Source organism: Oryctolagus cuniculus, chromosome 2, assembly GCF_964237555.1.
Source record: "Oryctolagus cuniculus chromosome 2, mOryCun1.1, whole genome shotgun sequence".
NCBI lineage: Eukaryota > Metazoa > Chordata > Mammalia > Lagomorpha > Leporidae > Oryctolagus > Oryctolagus cuniculus.
In genome coordinates this window covers 33,006,015-33,026,657 of record NC_091433.1, presented here as the reverse complement: position 1 = coordinate 33,026,657, position 20,643 = coordinate 33,006,015, and the positions used below count along the sequence as shown (strand labels likewise).

The 20,643-nt window shown below is 39.4% G+C and overlaps 1 protein-coding gene across 4 annotated transcripts in view; it reads right to left on the bottom strand.

The window, feature by feature from the left end:
• KLHL5 (kelch like family member 5) overlaps positions 1–20,643 on the bottom strand; it is a 76,413-nt gene that overhangs the window by 21,310 nt on the left and 34,460 nt on the right. For all 4 annotated transcript variants that reach the window (XM_051842461.2, XM_051842462.2, XM_051842460.2 and 1 more), the window contains 5 exons: positions 15,423–15,605; positions 12,871–13,007; positions 12,146–12,342; positions 7,326–7,538; positions 2,979–3,165 (listed from right to left, as the gene is read on the bottom strand). In XM_051842461.2, coding sequence (XP_051698421.1) covers positions 2,979–3,165; positions 7,326–7,538; positions 12,146–12,342; positions 12,871–13,007; positions 15,423–15,565 — 877 coding nt within the window. In that variant the 5' untranslated portion in view covers positions 15,566–15,605. The remainder of the gene's footprint in view (positions 1–2,978; positions 3,166–7,325; positions 7,539–12,145; positions 12,343–12,870; positions 13,008–15,422; positions 15,606–20,643) is intronic.

The window sequence follows — 20,643 nt, the reverse complement described above, 5'->3', positions numbered from 1 at the left end:
CTAGGGCGCCTCCCTGGGGGAAGGCTGTGAAGGCTTTACTGCCCAAGGCTATGAGACGGGGTCTCTGGGCACAGGAGAGTCCCTTGGGGAGCCTTCTAGGGGAAGGCTGGGACCACCTGCAAAGTTATTAGGGTGCAAGCAGAGCTTTGTAGCGTAAAATACTGGTCTGCTTCTAAGGTGAGCTTCCAAGGCTGTTACATTCCTTTCTGAAGAAACTTATTTTCCTCAGGCCTCTCACACAAAGAGGATAATTTCTAACTTCCTCCCTAACAATTTCTGCAACAAACTAGGCAACCACTTCAATGAAAGAATTTCACATTTGGGGCTGGGTGGGCTGCGCTCCACCTTTGGTGCGGCATTCCATGTGAATCCTGCCCATTTTCTTTTCTTTTCTTTTTTTTGACAGGCAGAGTGGACAGTGAGAGAGAGAGACAGAGAGAAAGGTCTTCCTTTTGCCGTTGGTTCACCCCTCAATGGCCACTGCGGCTGGCGCACCACGCTGATCCAAAGCCAGGAGCCAGGTGCTTCTCCTGGTCTCCCATGTGGGTGCAGGGCCCAAGCACTTGGGCCATCCTCCACTGCACTCCCTGGCCACAGCAGAGAGCTGGACTGGAAGTCCCGACTGGGACTAGAACCCGGTGTGCCGGCGTCGCAGGCGGAGGATTAGCCTAGTGAGCCGCGGCGCCGGCCCTGCCCATTTTCAATAGCCTTCCAATAACTTGTTTATCTGCTTAAATGAGCCAGAGTTGATATACATTGAAGAACACTGAATTGATTCCAAATTCTCAAGCCTGGGAGACGTGGTTAGAAAAGATTTGGATGCACCAAGTTTCAGGTGAAAGCTGCACATTAAATAGATGTTTTACACAAGCTGGAATATGGGCATGAGAATAAAACTGAGAACATATAATATACAGATTGAGATAATAGTTAAAACCTTGAAAGTGAGAGAAAAGATAGGGGAAGAACAGGAAGTAATGACTACAAAGGCAAGCACCAGTTCCAGGCATATAGTAGAGAATTAGTATTTGCAGATTATCTGGACTATGGAGAAATCTCAAACTGTTCAGATACCTGTACTACACCTTTAATCAGTTAGGTTACATATTTATATACTCACCACTAGTGAAGCCTATGAGGTTACTTCAAAAAGTTCATGGAAAAGTGCATTAAGTTTATTTTGCTGCAAAAATATTGAAATCCATATACAGTTTTTCAACAATATACTTTTCCCATGAAATTTTTGATTAATCCTACAGTCTTCACTTCTGTGAGTCTAAAAGTGAAATAATGATACAACACATTCAATTAGGCTCGTAGTTGTATATTCCTTAAAGATGCCACATAGGAGAGAAACCTTTAAACGTGACTAATGTATCAATGGCTTTTGTGATACAAGTTATTTAAGTGATGTCAAAGGGCATCCTTCATTCATTTAACAAATACTTATTCAATGCCATCGCGGTGTTCTAGGCTCTGGGGATATATTACTGAGCAAAACAAACTCCTTGCTTTCTGGAGCTTACTGAGGGAGAAGAGATCCAACAGACCATTAACAAATGTATCAGTGCAATGGAGAAACATAACACAGAGTAAGACAACAGAAAGTGGTAGGGAAAAGAGTTGAACATAGCGAGCCGAGGTTGCTATTGGATGGTCATGGAAGACCTCTTTGGTAAGTTGACATTGAGAGGAGAGCTGAATCAATTACTCCTGCTAGGCATTGCACTGAGAGGGAATAGCTAATACGGTGTCACTGATGGGGGGTAAAGTATTTGGCACCAAGGATGAATGAGGAGACCAATGGGGCTGGGGCACAAAGACTGAGGAAGAGGCAGAATGAGCTGGGACTGGAGCGGCAGCCAGAGTGAGAGAGGTGTTGCCGGGGGTGGCAGATATCAGTGCCAGGAATTCAGAGGAAGGGCAGGGGGATGTACACTGAGAGGTAACACCCAGAGAGCTTGTAGCACAACAACCAGTGCACGCTGTGTATGGTGTTCACTGCTATTATTTCTACCAGTAGTAAGAACAGTTGAAAACATACCACAAAGAATTCCCAATCGTTTCATATTACATTTGCTTTCTACGTACGTTTGTGTGTGTACATATATATGTATGCATACATGTGTTATTTCCAGAAATGTTTAAGTTGCAGAAATGATGCTCAAAAACCCTCTCAACACACACATACATGCACGCACACACTCTCTTACTTCAGTATCTTCCTCAAAATAAGATATTCTATGATAAAACTATAAAACAATGACTAAAAGCTGGGAATTAACATTTATACAATTCTACTATATGATATTCATTGCTATTACTTTTACTATTAGTAAAAACTATTATTCTATATTCTACAGACCTTATTTGAATTTTGTCATTTGTCTCAATTATGTCCTTTACAGCAAAAGAAAATCCCAGATGATGTAGTACAACAGCTGTCATGTCTCTCTAGTCCCCTGTAAGCTGGAACAATTCCTGAATCATTTTGTATTCACGACACTGACATTTTGAATACTACAGACAAGTTATTTGGTACAATGTCTTTCAACTTAGATTTGCTTTTCTCCTCATGATTAAATCCAGGTTACACCCCTTTTGCAGGGATAGGACAGATGTGCACCCGAGTTCCCCTCAGTGCATCTTATCAGAGGCACTTAAGGCTGCCTAGGCTCATTACTGGCAACATCACCTTTGATTGGGTTAGTTTGTCCCTCGAAGAGATACTGCTTTACCCTTTGTAACTGATAGGAATGTGGCTGGAAAATAGTCAGACAAAATATCCTGCTCTCCTCAAACTATCACCCACTAGTCTCAGCACCCACTGCTGATTATTGATGCAATCAGGAATTATGATGGTGGTTGCCAAGTATCTTTTTTCTTGCAATCAGCCATTTCTCCAAACAGCTGTATATGTTACTCATAAAATTTCTTCCCCCCCCCCTCCGACCTCCAAATAAAAGATTATTCAATACCTTTTGTTGAGTCCATTCCTCCAACTGCAAATAAAGTACCAACAGTTGACTTTCTGGGTTTTGTCCGAGGGCTTTGTAACATGGGCCGTCTCTCTGGTAATAAATGATACTTCATTGCTTCCATAATGAGTTTCTGACATTCTATATCATCGCGAAAAAGTGCATTATTTTCCATATCTGCCAGAAACTAGAAAAGGATACTGAGTATGCACACTGAATGACTAAGAAAATAGGTTAAAAGAACAAGTGATCAAAGAAAACTATCTCTTTTTTTAAAAAATTCAAGTCTGGACACATTTTTAAAATATGCAACTTTTTCAAGATTTATATTTTAAATTTCAATGGAAAAAAATGGGGCACATACTTGGTATACTCTAAAATCTTAATAGGGTTTATCTCTGAGTAGTTGAATTACTGTGCTTTTAAAATAATCTTTTTACTATTTTTCTGGAATTTCTAGAATTGTTTAAATCATTTTACTTTTTGAATTGGAAATAATTTTGATTGGAGAATAATTATAAGTGGGAGCTGATTAATTAAACTGTATTTTCCTGACTACTTTAAGTAATGTACAAACAATAGCAAAAACAAAACTTCTAATTCCTTATGGGGCAAAGAACTCCAAAGGGTGATAATTCTAAAAAAATTAAAATCTCTTGTGTTACTATGAATCCAGTTCAAGTTCTGACTGCTCTACTTCCAATCCAGCTCCCTGCTAATGTGCAGCAGAAGATGGTCCAAGTCCTTGGGCCCTTGCACCCACATGGGAGACCTGGAAGAAGCTCTTGGCTCCTGACTTCAGATCAGCCCAGCTCCAGCCATCGCGGGCAGATGGAAAACCTCCCTCCCCCATCCCTCTCTCTCTCTGCCTCTCTGTAACTCTTTCTAATAAATAAATAAATCTTTTTTAAAAAATAGGGATAAGTCTTTACCCTTTAAAAAATATTTTTAAAGATTTATTCATTTGGGGCCAGCACATTAAAGCACAGCAGATTAAAGGCCCAGCCTGCAGTGCCAGCATCCCACATGGGTGCTGGTTCGAGTCCCGGCTGCTCCACTTTCTATCCAGCTCTCTGCTATGGCCTGGGAAATGTGTGGAAGATAGCTCAAGTGCTTGGGCCCCTGCACCCATTTGGCAGACTAGGAGGAAGCTCCCGGCTCTCGGCTTCAGATCGGTGCATCTCTGGCCATTGCAGCCATTTGGGGAGTGAACCAGTAGATGGAAGACCTCTCTGTGTCTCTACCTCTCTGTAACTCTGTCTTTCAAATAAATAAAATAAATCATACAAAAAAGATTTATTCATTCATTTGAAAGGCAGAGTTAAAGAGAGAGAAAGATTCCATCCACTGGTTCACTCCCGAAATGGCCACAACGGCCAGGGTTGTGTCATGCCAAAACCAGGAGCAGGGGCTTCTTCCAGGTCTCAGATGTGCGTGCAGGGGCCCAGGAACTTGGGCCATCTTCCACTGCTTTCCCAGATGAATTAACAGGGTGCTAGATTGGAAGTGGAGCACCAAAGACTCAAACTGGTGCCTGTAAGGGATGCTGATGCTACAGGCAGTGTCTTAACCCACTGCGCCACAGCACCAGCCCCAGAATTCTATAGCTTTTTTTTTTTTTTTAAGACTTATTTATTTATTTGAAAGGTAGAGTTCCAGAGAGAGAGGCAGAGAGAAAGAGAGATCATTCATCTGCTGGTTCACTCCCCATATGGCCACAACGGCCGGAGCTGGACCGATCAGAAGCCAGGAGCTTCTTCTCAGTCTCCCCTGCAGGTGCAGGGGCCCAAAATCCTGGACCATCTTCTACTGCTTTCCCAGAACATAGCAGAGAGCTGGATCAGAAGTGGAGTAGCTGAGACTTGAACAGGTGCCCATATGGGATGCTAGCACTGCAGGGAGTGGCTTTACCCACTATGCCAAAGTGCCAGTCCCTGGAATTCTATAGATTTCAAGAAAAAAAATTTTTTTAAAAAGGAAAGAGAATGTTTTTGTACCAAAAAGTTGCAAACTAAAACAATGCTAAAGGTACACACCTATTTTATATGTCTAACTTTCAGAAGAAAATAATGAGAACTGACAGCACAGTAGTGCAGACTAAGAAACTTGTATTTCAGGCTATCCATTGATAACATGAACAATTTAAGTGTCAAGATCTTTTAAGTTGTGTGTGTGTTTGTGTGTGTATACACATATGTCCTCATATTTCTAACCACATTGTTTAAATTTTCATCAAATCAAGAAGTCTGGGGGCCGCTGTCTGGCATAGTGGATAAGCTGCCATTCGGGATGAAATTGAATTCCAATAGCTCTCCTAATGATTTCTAGTTTTGAGCTCTATGATCTGTTTTCTGCAAGGCAGTTAAAGTAATACTCCCAAAGTGAAATTACAATTCTGCCCTCCCTTGTTAATTTTTTTTTGTGTTTCCTTCTTCCTTTTGGGATAAAATCAAAACTCATAGGCAAAATGAGAGGTTTTTGATGATCTGGTCCATTTCCCTCTCCAGCCTCATCTCTTCTCATTGTCCCCTTTTATTTTTGCACTCAAGCCATGCAAACTGTCTTCAAATTCTAGACCAAGACAGTCGTTCATGATTCCCTAATGAGATACAATCTCCTATCTCTCCTGAGTAGCATGCCCATTCTTTTGGGCAGCTAAATCACAACACAGATCAAGAGACACCCCAGGAAGTTCTCTCTGCTTCTCCACCATCGGTTTGGATGGCTACTCATTATTTTCATAACGTCATGTTCATCTATCTTATCACAGCCTTCATTTCATTTTGCTGTAGTCACTGATTTATTTTTCAAATATATTTCTTCCTCCACCTGAATCTCTTCCCCTACCCAGTTATGTTACACAGAATATTCAAGATGCAGACTGGGTTAGGAGAAAAGGCACAGAAACTGCAGTTGAGTTCAAGTGCTACCTCTGCCCCTAATTAGCTCCATGAGTTCACCGAGGAGCAAAGCCAAATAAAACTATAAGGCAAAAGAACAAGAATTTATGCGATCACTTTGTAATTCAGAACATATGGTTTTGCTTTTTTGGTCTGGTATTTCATTTGCACAACAGGTGTTGGAATAGCTAATCTCCAAAATGCCTTTCAACTCTAAGAACTGATGGCTATGATTATCAGCAGCATCTTGGATAGCAGGAATTTTAAAAATCTATAACAGTCATGCAAATATGGCACAAATGCTGGAAACTGCAGAACCGGAGTAAACTGTCAGGTTACTTAATTGCAGATTCTTTTAAAATCTAATGGAATTTTTCAGATTTTGTTTTTACCTATAAGGCAGTAAAGAAAAAATTCCACTAGATAGCTAGAAATAAGACTCCCGTCTTTAAGTCTGATTTTAAGAGAAACATTTTATTGTGCTATTTTTCCTGAATTCAATTCATTCCGTTTCACTCCCAAGTTGTTCCTACAATACTCTGCTCTGAAGAGGCAGGTCTTATAAAGCATCAGCATTGATTTTTGTCTCTGTAAGGCAGACAACAAGCAGTAGCTTTCACTTACAACAGCACAAAATAATACATTATCCTCTCTCTGGACAAACACAAATAACACTGATGGCACTTGAAATTATGGGGAGAAAAAAGGAAACAAAGTCTGACCTTGAACAGTAATAACTCATTCTTTCTCTGCTTTTAAGGCCTCATATTATGCATTCAAGGCCATAAGGTAGACAACAAAGAATTCTTGCAGGTGAAATTTTTTGAATATTGCAGTGACAATTGTAAAAATGGGAAACCACGCATGTGAATATGTTAGGATTGACTGCCTTGAATCACTTGGGATCCTCTTAGTGCTTACATAATGCCAACAGCATTACTGCATAGCACATCCTATTTCCGAGAGCATGTTCTGATCCTCGTAACCATCCTGTGAGGAGTCAGAGAGGATGTTATCTCCACTGGGCAGATGAAGAAACTGAGGTGTGTGACTAGGCCAGGGCAGTTTTTAAATGTCAGAGCTGGGTTTATTATCATATTTTATTAATGCACATATCACCAGAATCCAGTATTTACAGGATAAGTAATAAACATGGAACAAGTATATTATTCTAAATTCTCTGGTTCCTACGGTCCAGTGTGCCTTTTATTACTAATTGTTCCCCAACTGTAGTATAGGGTAACAGCTGAATCAAATAAAAATCCCCAAAATCAAGAGTGTTACTTAATCGAGGCAACAGAGGTTGCTAGATCCTCTGAACACATAAGCAGAATTCTGTTAGTGTACTATCTTTCCACCTGCACATTTTATTGGAATTTATATAAAATTCCTTTATTGGATAATATAAGCAAAGAAAAACACCTATAAACAAATCCCTATTAATTACCTGTGGTGCAAGAAGAGGTAGCCTAATGTAAGCCAAAAGTTTACTGAGATCTTTCCGTCTCTGTTCCAAGTCATGACGGACCCAGGTAAGAAGTGCGTTCAAGATCGTCTCCTCATTAGGAATGTTCATGTCATCACTGGCCAGGAGCTTTGCAATTTCACTGGCAGGTAACAGCACAAATTCCTGGTTTCTGATTACTTCCATGAAGTGCTCCTACAGGGCAAAACAGCAAATAAACACTGTCCCATCAGAAACTAAACATTTTTTGTGTTGGATACAAAACCAACATTTATTCTTTAAATCTTACAATATACTACCACTTGCTAGAAAACAAACAGCAGGGAAAACAACCATTTAAAAAGCAATTACATTGTTAAATAGTATATATAGAACTCAAGTGCTGATATTATTTTTAAAATGGACCTGGGTGGGGCTGGCATTGAGGTACAGGGAGTTAAGCCACTGAGTGCTGTAAGAGCGCCAGTTCAAGTCTGCTGCTTGGCTTCCAATCCAGCTCCTTGCTAATGTGCTGGAAAGGCAATGGAAGATGGTTCAACTGCTTGCACCCCTACCACCCATGCCATATGGGAGACCAGAATGGAGTTCATGGATCCTGGCTCTGGCCTGGCCCAGACCTGGCTATTATATAGGCCCTTTTGAAAGTGACCTCTCTCTCTTTCTAGCTCTCTCTGGCTCTCTCTGACTCTGTGCTCTGCTTTTCAAAAAAAAAAAAAAAAAAAAAAAATCAGGGACTGCTTTGTCCAAGTTAGAGAATACAGAATATTACAGTGTTTTAGCAAGCGTTTTGAAGAATGAAAAGAATGAATTAGACATTGAGATGTATGTGTTCGTGTTACTTATTAACACCACTCAGAATTTTAGGACTGTTTTTGAAAATGTTAACCTCTTCTCATCTGATTTACATCAAAGTTCTCTTGGTCTTTTGCAGGAAAAAGAACCAAAGCAAAAGTGTTGACCTAGAATGTACTAGAGGACTAGGACCTTACAATGAAGATGACTCAGGCCGGGCCTCACACTAAAACCAAGCCCTCTACAATTTGAAATGGGAAGGATCTTTATAGGCTGTTAGGCTAAGCAATCTGGAGAGAAGGGACACTTGCCCTCTGATCCAAAGAGCTACGAGTCTAATACATAATTATGAGGATGAATGCCAATGCGAGACTATTGTCCCTTAATGCTTTTTGTATACCACCTAATCTATTATTGTCCCAGCATGCACAGTTCTAGTAAAATAGCTCAGGCTGTTTAAATTAGAGCTAATGCACTCACACACACACACACACACACACACAATTAGAGCTACAGTAAGGACTATCATTAACTGTCTTCTACAGTACATAAAATGAGAATTTTATTTCCTACACAACCTCTGATAATTCAAGTAAGATACTGATCTAAAATACATCTTGGGTTAGCATTCTTTTCCATACAAATTCTTAACAGGAAAACTATTCATGAATAATTAACTAAATTCAATTACTTCAATTCATGATTTGTTAAAAGATGACCAAATTGAGTTTATTTTAAGTGACTGTCATTTTCAGAAATATATTTTAATAAAACCTCAATCCTGGAATGGCTTCAAGCAAACTGTTCTACTCCATTGCAGACTGATGTTATAAAATGGCTTGGTATAGGCAAGAGCTATAAAAATGTTGAAATTCTCAACCCAGTTATCCCACTTGTATTTTAATCTTTAATAAATAAGTTGCAAGCAGAAAACAAAGCTGACCACATCACAATGCTTTTTTGCATTACTATTTATAATAGTAAAAAATAGGAAATAATCTAAATGTGAAGCTATAGAGCATTGTAACTCAGTAGATTATTAAAGAAGTGTATGAAATTCAGAGACAAAGATCACATAGCTACATGGAAAGACATATATTATACAATGCTAAATGAGATTCTGAAAAAATAGAAATAAGCATTTCTTATTGTTTAAGTGTATAGTGTATAGATAAATATAATTAGTATCTTTATATAATACTAGTTTAACTATTGTCATACTTCCAGGAGGTATTAACTGATTTTCATTAGTAAGAAAAGAACTATTATATAAATATTTATATGAAGAACTATTTCCTGATATATCTATTTCAGAACAATATGCATTCCATACTACTATAATTTATATGTGAAAGTGATTTTTTTAAACAACTTATGAAACAGTTCTGAACTCAATTAAATACAGAGTGCTTATCAAAAGTATTAATTTAGGGGCCCATGCTGTGGCATAACAGGTAAAGCAGCTGCCTACAGTGCCAGCATCCCATATGAGCACCATATGGGTTCGAGTAACGGCTACTCCAATCCACCTCTCTGCTATGGCCTGGGAAAGCAGTAGAGGATGGCCCAGTTTCTTGGGCTCCTGCACCCATGTGGAAGAAGCTCCTGGCTTCAGATCAGCCCAACTCCAGCCATCTGGGGAGTGAGCCAGTGGATGGAAGAACTCTCTCTGCCTCTGCCTCTCTAACTCTACCTTTCAAATAAATAAACAAATCTTAAAAAATAAATAAAACTAAAGAACCCAAAAGTATTAATTTGGCTGGAAGCAGCTATTTTAGCAGAATTCAATGTTTAAGTTTTCTAGATTGAGATTTTTTTTTATTTTAAAATTCAATGCTTATATGTGTTTCAAAAATTCATAGTGACATTAGATGACTGAATGAGACAACTTGTCTTGGGCTTTTTAAAGAGATTATTAAATGATTTACTTCAGGTCAGGTTTAGTGGCTATCAGAAGAGAACCAAAGTTTCTAGATTCTAGGATCCAGGAAGCAACTCCTCACCCTTTCCTCACCATATTCAGGAAGGACTGGTGACCATCCCCCACACATGTATTATTTACTGAGTGAACTCACTGGCCAGGCATTAAGCTTTCTCCATGCTTTAAATCCATTTTCTGATATAAATGACTATCATGCTACCAAACACTTGCTATCAGCTATTAGTGTACCCTTTCTCTCTTTGGAATAGTTTTTAGCAAATAAAATTACTGAAGGATTTATTTAAATTGAAGACTGAATTTTTCTATAAATTTTCACTTGGTTTCCATAGCAACAATTCAAATCAGACAATCTGCCTCTAAATTACTTATTGTTATTAGAATTCAATTTCATGTCTCTGTTGAAACTAAGTAATGTTAAATAATGACCTTGAGAAAAAAAAAACTAATTGTCTATGAAAATAGCTTTAAAAGCATTCAGCTAATTTAAATTTAATTTATGTCTAAGTCTTATAGCAGCAATCATGTCTCTACTGTAAACAACAGGAGTGACCTAAATGCATACAAATGTTTTCACATGAATAAAATTCCTTCCTAGGAAAGAGGTACAACTTAAATTATGAACATATGAAAAACAATCCAGCTTTGTTTATGTTTATATTACTCTGGAAAGTACCTGAAGGAGTAAGGTTAAAATGAGAAATCTACCAAGATGAGTAAAGACTGAGGACTTAATTTAAAAACTGTTAACTTGATATCTTGGCTAGGTCTGTATACTATTGTCCTATTGTACAAATTCTTGTTTTTTTTCACTTGAAATCCTGTGACGATCATAAACAAGAAATATTCTGAGAATATTATTACACTACAGGGAGAAAACCAATCATAAAGGTTGTAGTTTTGTGGAAGTCCTTTTGGTTGCTCACTTAAATCCTTACCGTGTTGAACAGGGCAAATCTATAGACTGATGATGATGTGATATCATTTACTGACTGGGTATATGACGTGCCAGTCACTGTTTTGAGTGCTGAACTTCTATTAGCTCATTTAATCCTCACATCAAGCTTATGAAGTAGGTGGCATTAACCTTCCCAATTTTGTAAATACCTATTCTTATACTTTTTCCAAATCTCTACTAAAGATTCCCAAAGCACTGTCATCTTTTCACAGATAAACCAGGGCAGTGGATGCAAGAGAGGGTAAACAAAACAATTTTTCCTGAATGTATATAAAATTAGTATTATAGATAACTGTATACACATTAAGTAAATGTTCACATTCTTCTGTCTCTTGGAATCTGTACTGCCTTAACTGAAGCATTTAAATCAACAATCTTCAAACACTGCCCAGGTGTGAAGAACTACATGCTGTCTTGTGGCACGATGATCATTCCTTAAAAATCCACACACCCTCCCCTTCCAATTGCCCTCTAACAATATGCTCTTATGTTCTTGCTATTCTAGATAAATACACAGTTCATCATCATTCAAGTTCCTGAGTCAGAACCTCCTCTATAAATTATTTTGAACATAAAATTTGCTATAGTTTAGAGTATCACCCTATATGGGTACAAATACTTTCTTTATATAATCATATGTATCCTTAGTAAAAGTGTCCCATTCATTTTTTGTCTTGGAGTATTAGCATCATACCAGTACAGTGACTATCGCTAACTTCCACCAGTGCTATGAGGACAATTCTAAAATTCAAAATTGTTACAAAATACAATGTTTGGGGAAGTCTTGCTTTAAAAATAGTAGATTAGAAAATCTTGAACACAATAATCCTAGGCTACTGCTCTGCTTCTTAGTGACTATAATAACTTAGGGCTTGACTCATCCATCCAGAAGAAATATTACTTGGTGTTTTCTCTCATAACTCAGTGAAAATATGAGATACTACACCATGAACTTGAAACTGAAGACATGTGGCAGAACCATGTGAAAAGACCGTGAACTTGAAACTAGACATGTGGCAGAACCATGTGAAAACAGCCACATGTAGATAATGTTTTAACCATAAAGAACAAGGCAGAGAGGCTATGCCTCCCTGCTTTTCACAAAGTACTTACCATAGTGTAATTGTGAGCCACTTTATGCAAATCTGTACAGCCTTGAGCATCAGCAAAAGAACGGATTCCAAGACAGTTGGATGGGTGAAGCTGTTTCATTAAAAACTTGCAGCATGCTTCCACAACCTGTGACAGCTGAAGAAGGCAAGCTGTAGATAACAGGCACTCAATATTATCTTCTTTTAATTCAAGGCGGCCTTAATAATAAAAAGAAATTACATTAGCTATGGAACTACATTAACTTCACTTTATAAAATATTTGATGTTAGTAACATCTCTAAATATGGGCTCATTACATGTCTTACAGATCTTGGTTTAAAACATTCTAGAAGGCAAAAAGAAAAGATATTAACTAAAAATTATCAGCTTTTTGTGACCTCTACTAAAATTAAAAACTAATGGTTTATTTTCAGCATTTTAAAATAATGCATTACATAGTATATCTACTATTTATAACTCTTTTTCAGTGTACAATTTTCAGTGTACAAATTTGACATTATGTAATTCATCTAACAATTATCTTAATATTTTAAAATAGCATTCGAAAATACAATTATGTTAAGCATTTTAAAGATTTTTAACCAATACAGCAATCACGCGAGGTGGTGATAACAGCAGCAGAGTAACCGTTAGCTAGAACATACTTTATTAAAGGCAGAAATTTGAAATCTAATCATGTAACTTACACCTGGGAGGGTCTTATTTACATTTTCAGACATATTTACCTGTATATGCATACTGAATCAAGGACCATAATGAATTAGGTTCTACACCTTCCATTTTTATTTCTTCTTGTCTTGCTTCTCTGACATCATTAGTAAACATGGCAGCAAAGTAATCTGAGACAGAGGAGAGCACCAATCTGAGAACACATTAGAGGGGAAAAAAAAAATCAATGACCACGTTAAAGTTCATGTTCATTAATAAATGCCTCCTCCTCTTCTTTTTCTTGTTACTCAAAGAAATTGCATGGTACTGAGAAATGCATTTTACGTTTGACAAATTGCTTTTTGCTCTACTTCCTTCCTTTGAATAATAAATCACCATTACTGAAAACTTTCTGCTGAGGTAAATGATTTTACCTGTTTACCCACTCAACTATCACTTCATAATATCCAGAAAATAGGCTACAATCCCATAACATTAAAATGACTATATAAAGAAAAGGTGGGGGAGAGGGAAGTAGAGGATATCTTCCATTTATCACTTAATATTTTTAAACATTATAGGTTATTTTAATTGTGGAGGTAGAAAATATATGGGAGACATTTGAGACATTTGAAAATGATGTTGGCATGTAATTTTTTAGTTTTATAATGTGTTTACAGAATACTATAAAACAATATTTTGTTTTAGCTATGTCTGTCAAGATTTGACAGTCACATATAAGTAAGTTATGTTCTCTGAAACATGTATTTTTTCATTTGATAATGTCTTCAAGGTATTTTCATGTCAGCTCACTTCATAAATTTACTCTATTTTTTTTAAATAAAAATGATGACACCATTAATAGCTGAAACTCTCCCCATGCCCCTCTCTAATTCCATTTTCCTCCCTTCCCAAAGGTACGGCTGAGTCCTAAGGTTTTCCAAATTGCTCTCCACAGTCCTGTGCCAATTTCCCCCAGCAGCACTACACAAGAGCGAACATTTTCCCCAGTGTGCTGTCAGGCCTTAACACTTGTGGCTATCTGAAAAGTGTCAAATGGGTTTTCATTATTTTCATTCACCTGACTGCTACTGAGGAAGTAGATCTTCTTCAGAGAACTGCCAGTCATTCATTCATTCATTAGATAAACACAAGTACTGATATGTGCCTCACACTTGTATGCACTGGACACCTTTGTAAACACTTGCATACATCCGTGTACAATACAGATCAAAGAGCCCTTCTCCCATGGGTCTTGAATTTTTGAGGGAAGGGAAACAGACAAGGAAAAGCAGAAATAACTTCTCTATATCTTAAAAGGCGAGAAGAGCCATGGGGGGAGACTAGGCTACAGGTAAATGGGCAAAGGGTGGTCAATGTAAAAAGGCGGTCTCTTTGGAAGATGATATTAGGGGCAGATTTAGTTATGCATACATCTGGGAACAGCATCCAGGCAGAAGGAACAGCCAGCGCTAAAGTTCCAAGGCAGGACCCGCATGCCTGGCACACACAAGAACTATAAGGAGATTCGTGTGGCTCCTGCAGAGTGAGCAAGAACAGGGAGACAGAACAGAAGTGATGGCTGCGTTGTCTAAGCCACTGACTGTTCTGTCTCTGCTCAAAAGTGCACTAAGAGGAATGACTGGATCCGAGTTCCATTTTAAAGGATCACTTGGGTAGCTTTGTTGGAAACATGAAGTAGGGGAAAGAAGGAAAGCAGGAGACCGGTCAGGAGGGTCTTGCCTTAGTAATCTAGATAAAGATGATGGCTCACACCATCGTGGCACATGAAGTCATGAGTTCAGTTTAGAAAATAATTTTGAGATGCCAGAAGTGCTTTCTGACAAATCCATGCTTGTAACATGGGCTTCTACTCACAGAATATGGTAGTATCTCAATAAACAAACGCTGAGTTTCCAACAACTGTAACACCACGCCCATTTTTCCTAATGAATTTACTTCTACTTTGGAGGGTTTAAAAGGAAAAACTGGAACAGAGTTTTAATTAGTTTCAAAGGGTGTTAAAGAAAAAAAAAACTTTGGGGTTATTGTGTTAACAAAGAACAACTGAATACAGAACTATGAGAAGAAAATTATTTTTATTAAACAGTTCCTTTTTTATTAAATAGCTCCTAATTTTTTTTTATTAAACAGCTCCTTCCCTTTTCTTACAAAAGAACACATCATTTGTATTCAAGGCTTTTTCCCCTAGCACTGTTTTTCATACTTCTTGGAGACCAGCAAACAGAAGCTGGGACATATGTGGCTATTTTAAAATTCTGAAGACTTTCTGTTACTACATTCTACCAGCTTTTTGACTTCGAAATACTAATAAGCTCTAATTTCCAATGATTTAAAGCACTTAATAGGTAGAACATGGCCAAATGCTGCTGAGAGTAGCTGAATCTTCATCAAACAATATTGACTAATCTGAGACTACTATGTTTTTTTCTGCTCTTTTTCTACACAGGGAAAAACATCCTTTTAGGATCATTCAAAGTGTAACCATTTTTTCTACACAGTTTGTGGAAATTCATGAAATAGATCCCTTTCCCCTAAGCATGTTGGTTAGCTGGAGTAAGTTACTTCAAAAGAAATTCACACATAATGAAATTTAGAACACAATTACCTGTGAGCTGGAATTCTGCGATCACCAGCCACTAAAATTACATCACACAACTGTTTATGTCTCAAATAGTTTTCCATTTTTTTAAATGTTTGCTCGGCGTGATTAAGGGCTTGGAAAAATTCATCTGATGAACATGGCTCCATAGTATGACAGGATGACAATGTCTGACTGCTATTGGAAGTCCTAAAAAGAAAGCAAGCATACACTTGAATGACCATGATCACATTAAAAATCTATCCTGTAAGCTCTCCTAAAAACTTATAGCGCAACAAAAAGAAATCAATGCTACATATCAATACTAATGTCTAATCACTCATTATTTTTGTCTTTAAAATCAATGAGCAACTCCAGTCAAATGTGCATCTTAGAAACACCATGAATGAATGTGACATCTGTTATTTAATAGCTACATGTATTCTTTGTAGTGCCTGCATTGGAGGTGTCTTCTCTGGTTAAACCCAAAGTCTACTCTGAGAAAGAACCAAGCTGTGTACATATTAATAGCCATAGCTTGAGCTAACATTTTAAAGAAATAAAAGATATGCTCGTCTTTAAAAAGACAGAAAAGCAATTAGAGTATTTGAGGTACAAATCCAAGTCATCCTTTACATAAAAATAGGTTATGTTCCACAGTTCATTTACAAAAGATATTGTCATAAAAACAGCGTCATAAACAATCTTGTGGTTCTCTGGCCAGTTCTCAAAAGCCCAAGTAACCTATATTTTATATTATAGTTTAAAACAAGTTTATGACCTAATCTAAGTGTCTAAAACTATTATCTGAACTTTCCAAACCATAATTGATTTCATCAGATTTACTAATGGAAATGGTGAAAAAGTCAAATGGGCAGGGTTAGGATGACATTCTGAGTCCACCTCCCTCCCCATCCCATGACTGATCTCCTCTCCAGAACACCTAAATCAAGTAATCAACAGCCACTAGTTGAGCAATTTAACTGCAAAACCAAGGACTGTGATGGTAGTTCTCATGTTTTACCAGATCTTTTTTTAAGATTTATTTATTTTTTTGAAATTTAGAGTTACATACAGAAGGGGAGAGAGAGAGAGAGAGAGAGAGAGAGAGAGAGAGGTCGGTCCTCCATCCGCTGGTTCACTCCCCAACTGGCCACAACAGCCAGAGCTGCGCTGATCCGAAGTCAGGAGTCAGGAGCTTCTTCAGGGTCTCCCATGTGGGTGCAGGGGCCCAAGCACTTGGCCCATCTTCCACTGCTTTCCCAGGCCATAGCAGAGAGCTGGATCAGCCAGGTTTTGAACTGGCGCCCATATGGAATGCTGGCACCGCAGGCGGTGGCCTCATCTGCTACACCACAGCGCCAGCCCCATCAGATCTTTTAATACTATAATTTTGACAAATGCTTTGTTGACTCAAACCTTACTATATCAACAGAATCTTCTTAATACGACTAACTAATAACTTTATCAAAACAGAAAAAGTCATTGGATCTCTTAAAGTAAAACAAACTGAAGCCAAGGAGCTTAGTGTCTTGTCAAGAGTCATAAAGTAGGCCTTTGGTACAGCGGTTAAAACACCAGCTGATAAGACCTAGAATCAACCTAAATGGCCATCAACAGTAGAATGGATAAAGAAGTTATGGGATATGTACTCTATAGAATATTATACAGCAGTAAAAAAACAATGAAATCCGGTCATTTACAACAAAATGGAGGAATCTGGAAAACATCATGCTGAGTGAAATAAGCAAGTCCCAAAGGGACAAATATCCTATGTTCTCCCTGATGGTGACAACTAACCAAGCACCAAAAAGGAAACCTGTTGAAGTGAAATGGACACTATGAGAAACAGTGACTTGGTCAGCCCTTGTCCTGACTGTTGATGAACAACTTAATACTTTATCCCTTTTAGTATTTTTTTTTGTCCTACTTAATACTATTGGTTGAACTCTGTAATTAACATACAATTATTCTTAGGTGTTGAAATTTAACTGAAAAATGAGCTCTGTTAAATAGAAGAGTGGGAATAAGAGAAGGAAGAGATGTACAATTTGGGGTATGCTCAATCTGACTTGCCCCAAATGGTAGAGTTAGAAAAGTGCCAGGGATTTCAATTCAATCCCATCAAGGTGGCATGTACCAATGCCATCTCACTAGTCCAAGTGATCAATTTCAGTTCACAATTGATCGCACTGATAGGTCTAAGAGTCAAAGGGATCACACAAACAAGACTAGTGTCTGTGAATACTAACTGATAGAATCAAAAAGGGAGAGAACGATCCAACATGGAAGGCAGGATACACAGCAGACTCATAGAATGGCAGATGTCCTAAACAGCACTCCGGCCTCAGAATCAGTCCTTAAGGCATTCAGATCTGGCTGAAGAGTCCATGAGAGTATTTTAGGCATGGAAAGCCAAGACACTCTGGCAAAAACAAAACAAACAAACAAACAAACAAAAAACCAAAAACACCTAAATGAAAGATCTCTGTGAGTGAGATCCCAGTAAAAAGAATGGGCCATCAAAGAAGGAGGTACCTTTCTCTGAAGGGAGGAGAGAACTTCCACTTTGACTATGACCTTGTCTAAATGAGATCGCAGTTGGTGAACTCAAAATGCTTCCACAGCCTTGGCAATTCACGACAAGAGCCTAGGGTGATTACTAATGCCATAAACAAGAGTGTCAATTTGTTAAGTCAACAGGAGTCACTGTGCACTTACTCCTCATGTGGGATCTCTGTCCTTAATGTGTTGTACAATGTGAATTAATGCTATATCTAATACTTAAACAGTATTTTACACTTTGTGTTCAGTGTGGGTGCAAACTGTTGAAATCTTTACTTAATATATGCTAAATTGATCTTCTGTATATAAAGAGAATTGAAAATGAATCTTGATGCGAATGGAATGGGAGAGGGAGCAGGAGATGGGAGGGTTGTGGGTAGGAGGGAAGTTATGGGGGGGGCATTGTAATCCATAAACTGTACTTTGGAAATTTATATTTATTAAATAAAAGTTAAAAAAAAAAACACCAGCTGAGATGCCCATCTTCTATATCAGAGCGCTTGGGTCTGAGGCCCAGCTCTGCTTCTAATTGCAGCTTCCTGATAAGGTACACCCCGGTGGCAGCAAGTGATAACTCAAGTACCTGGGTCTTGTCACCCATGTAGGAGGCAAGGATTGAGTTCCGGGCTATAGGCTTTAGCCTGGCCCAGCCCTGGCTGCTGCAGGCATTCAGGCAGCAAAAAAACAGATGGAAGATCTCTCTGTCTCTCTGCCTTTCAAATAAATAATAAATCTTTTTTAAAAATTGATGTGTTCCTGGCTTCTGTCTTTGGATCGGTGCAGTACACCAGCCATGGCGGCCATTTGGGGGGTGAACCAACGGAAGGAGGACCTTTCTCTCTGTCTTTCTCTAACTCTGCCTGTCAAAAAAAAAAAAAAAAAAAAAAAAAAAAAAAAAAGGATGTGTTGGCCAGCGCCGTGGCGCAGTAGGTTAATCCTCTGCCTGAGGTGCCAGCATCCCATATGGGCACCAGTTTTAGTCCCGGCTGCCCCTCTTCCAGTCCAGCTCTCTGCTGTGGCCTGGGAAAGCAGTGGAAGATAGCCCAAGTTCTTGGGCCCCTGTACCCATGTGGGAGATCAGGAAAAAGTGTCTGGCTCCTGGCCGGCGCCGCGGCTCACTAGGCTAATCCTCCGCCTTGCGGTGCCGGCACACCAGGTTCTAGCCCCGGTTGGGGCGCCGGATTCTGTCCCAGTTGCCCCTCTTCCAGGCCAGCTCTCTGCTGTCGCCCGGGAAGGCAGTGGAGGATGGTCCAAGTACTTGGGCCCTGCACCCCATGGGAGACCAGGATAAGTACTTGGCTCCTGCCATCGGATCAGCGTGGTATGCTGGCCACGGCAGCCGGCAGCCATTGGAGGGTGAACCAACGGCAAAGGAAGACCTTTCTCTCTGTCTCTCTCACTCACTGTCCACTCTGCCTCTGCCTGTCAAAAAAAAAAAAGTGTTTGGCTCCTGGGTTCAGATCAGCACAGTTCCGGCCGTTGCGGCCATTTGGGGAGTGAACCAACAGAAGGAAGACCTTTCTCTCTGTCTCTCCCTCTCACTATCTGTAACTCTCAAATAAAATAAATAAAATCTTAAAAAAAAAAAAAAAAAAAGAATGTGTTGCTGGGGCTGGCGCTGTGGCGCAGTGGGTTAAAGCCCTGGCCTGAAGCACCAGCATCCCATATGGACGCTGGTTCGAGTCCCGGCTGCTCCACTTCCAATCCAGCTCTCTGCTATGGCCTGGGAAAGCAGTAGAAGATGGCCCAGATCCTTGGGCCCCTGCACCTGTGTGGGAGACCTGGAAGAAACTCCTGGCTCCTGGCTTCAGATCGGCGCAGCTCCAGCCGTTGTGTCCAACTGGGGAGTGAACCTATGGATGGAGGACCTCTCTCTCTCTCTCTCCCTCTCCTCTCTCTCTGTAACTCTTTCAAATAAATAAATAAATCTTTAAAAAAAAAATGGATTTTGGCCAGCACCACAGCTCACTAGGCTAATCCTCCACCTGCGGTGCCAGCATACCGGGTTCTAGTCCCGGTTGGGGCGCCGGATTCTGTCCCGGTTGCTCCTCTTCCAGTCCAGCTCTCTGCTGTGGCCAGGGAGTGCAGTGGAGGATGGCCCAAGTCCTTGGGCCCTGCACCCTCATGGGAGACCAGGAGAAGCACCTGGCTCCTGGCTTCAGATCGGTGCAGCACGCCGACCACAACACACTGGCCATAGCGGCCACTTGGGGGTGAACCAACGGAAAAAGGAAGACCTTTCTCTCTGTCTCTGTCTCTCTCACTGTCTAACTCTGCCTGTCAAAAAAAAAAAATGGATGTTTTGGATGCTAAAAATATGACTGCTGTATCCCAGTATAATAAACTCAACTTCACATTTAAGATTATTATTATAAAAATGTATTGGATAATGCATAATTATAGATTGTTTATATAAATGAGAGAAACTTTTTAATATCTAGACAAAAGGAAAGCAAATAAAAATAGTGGTTTTTGACGAATAATAACTTGAAGAAATAAAATTTTCTGATACAAAAGTGTCTTTAAAATGTCTATTAGGAGCCGGCGCCGTGGCTCAATAGGCTAATCCTCCACCTTGCGGCGCCGGCACACCGGGTTCGAGTCCCGGTTGGGGCGCCGGATTCTGTCCCGGTTGCCCCTCTTCCAGGCCAGCTCTCTGCTATGGCCAGGGAGTGCAGTGGAG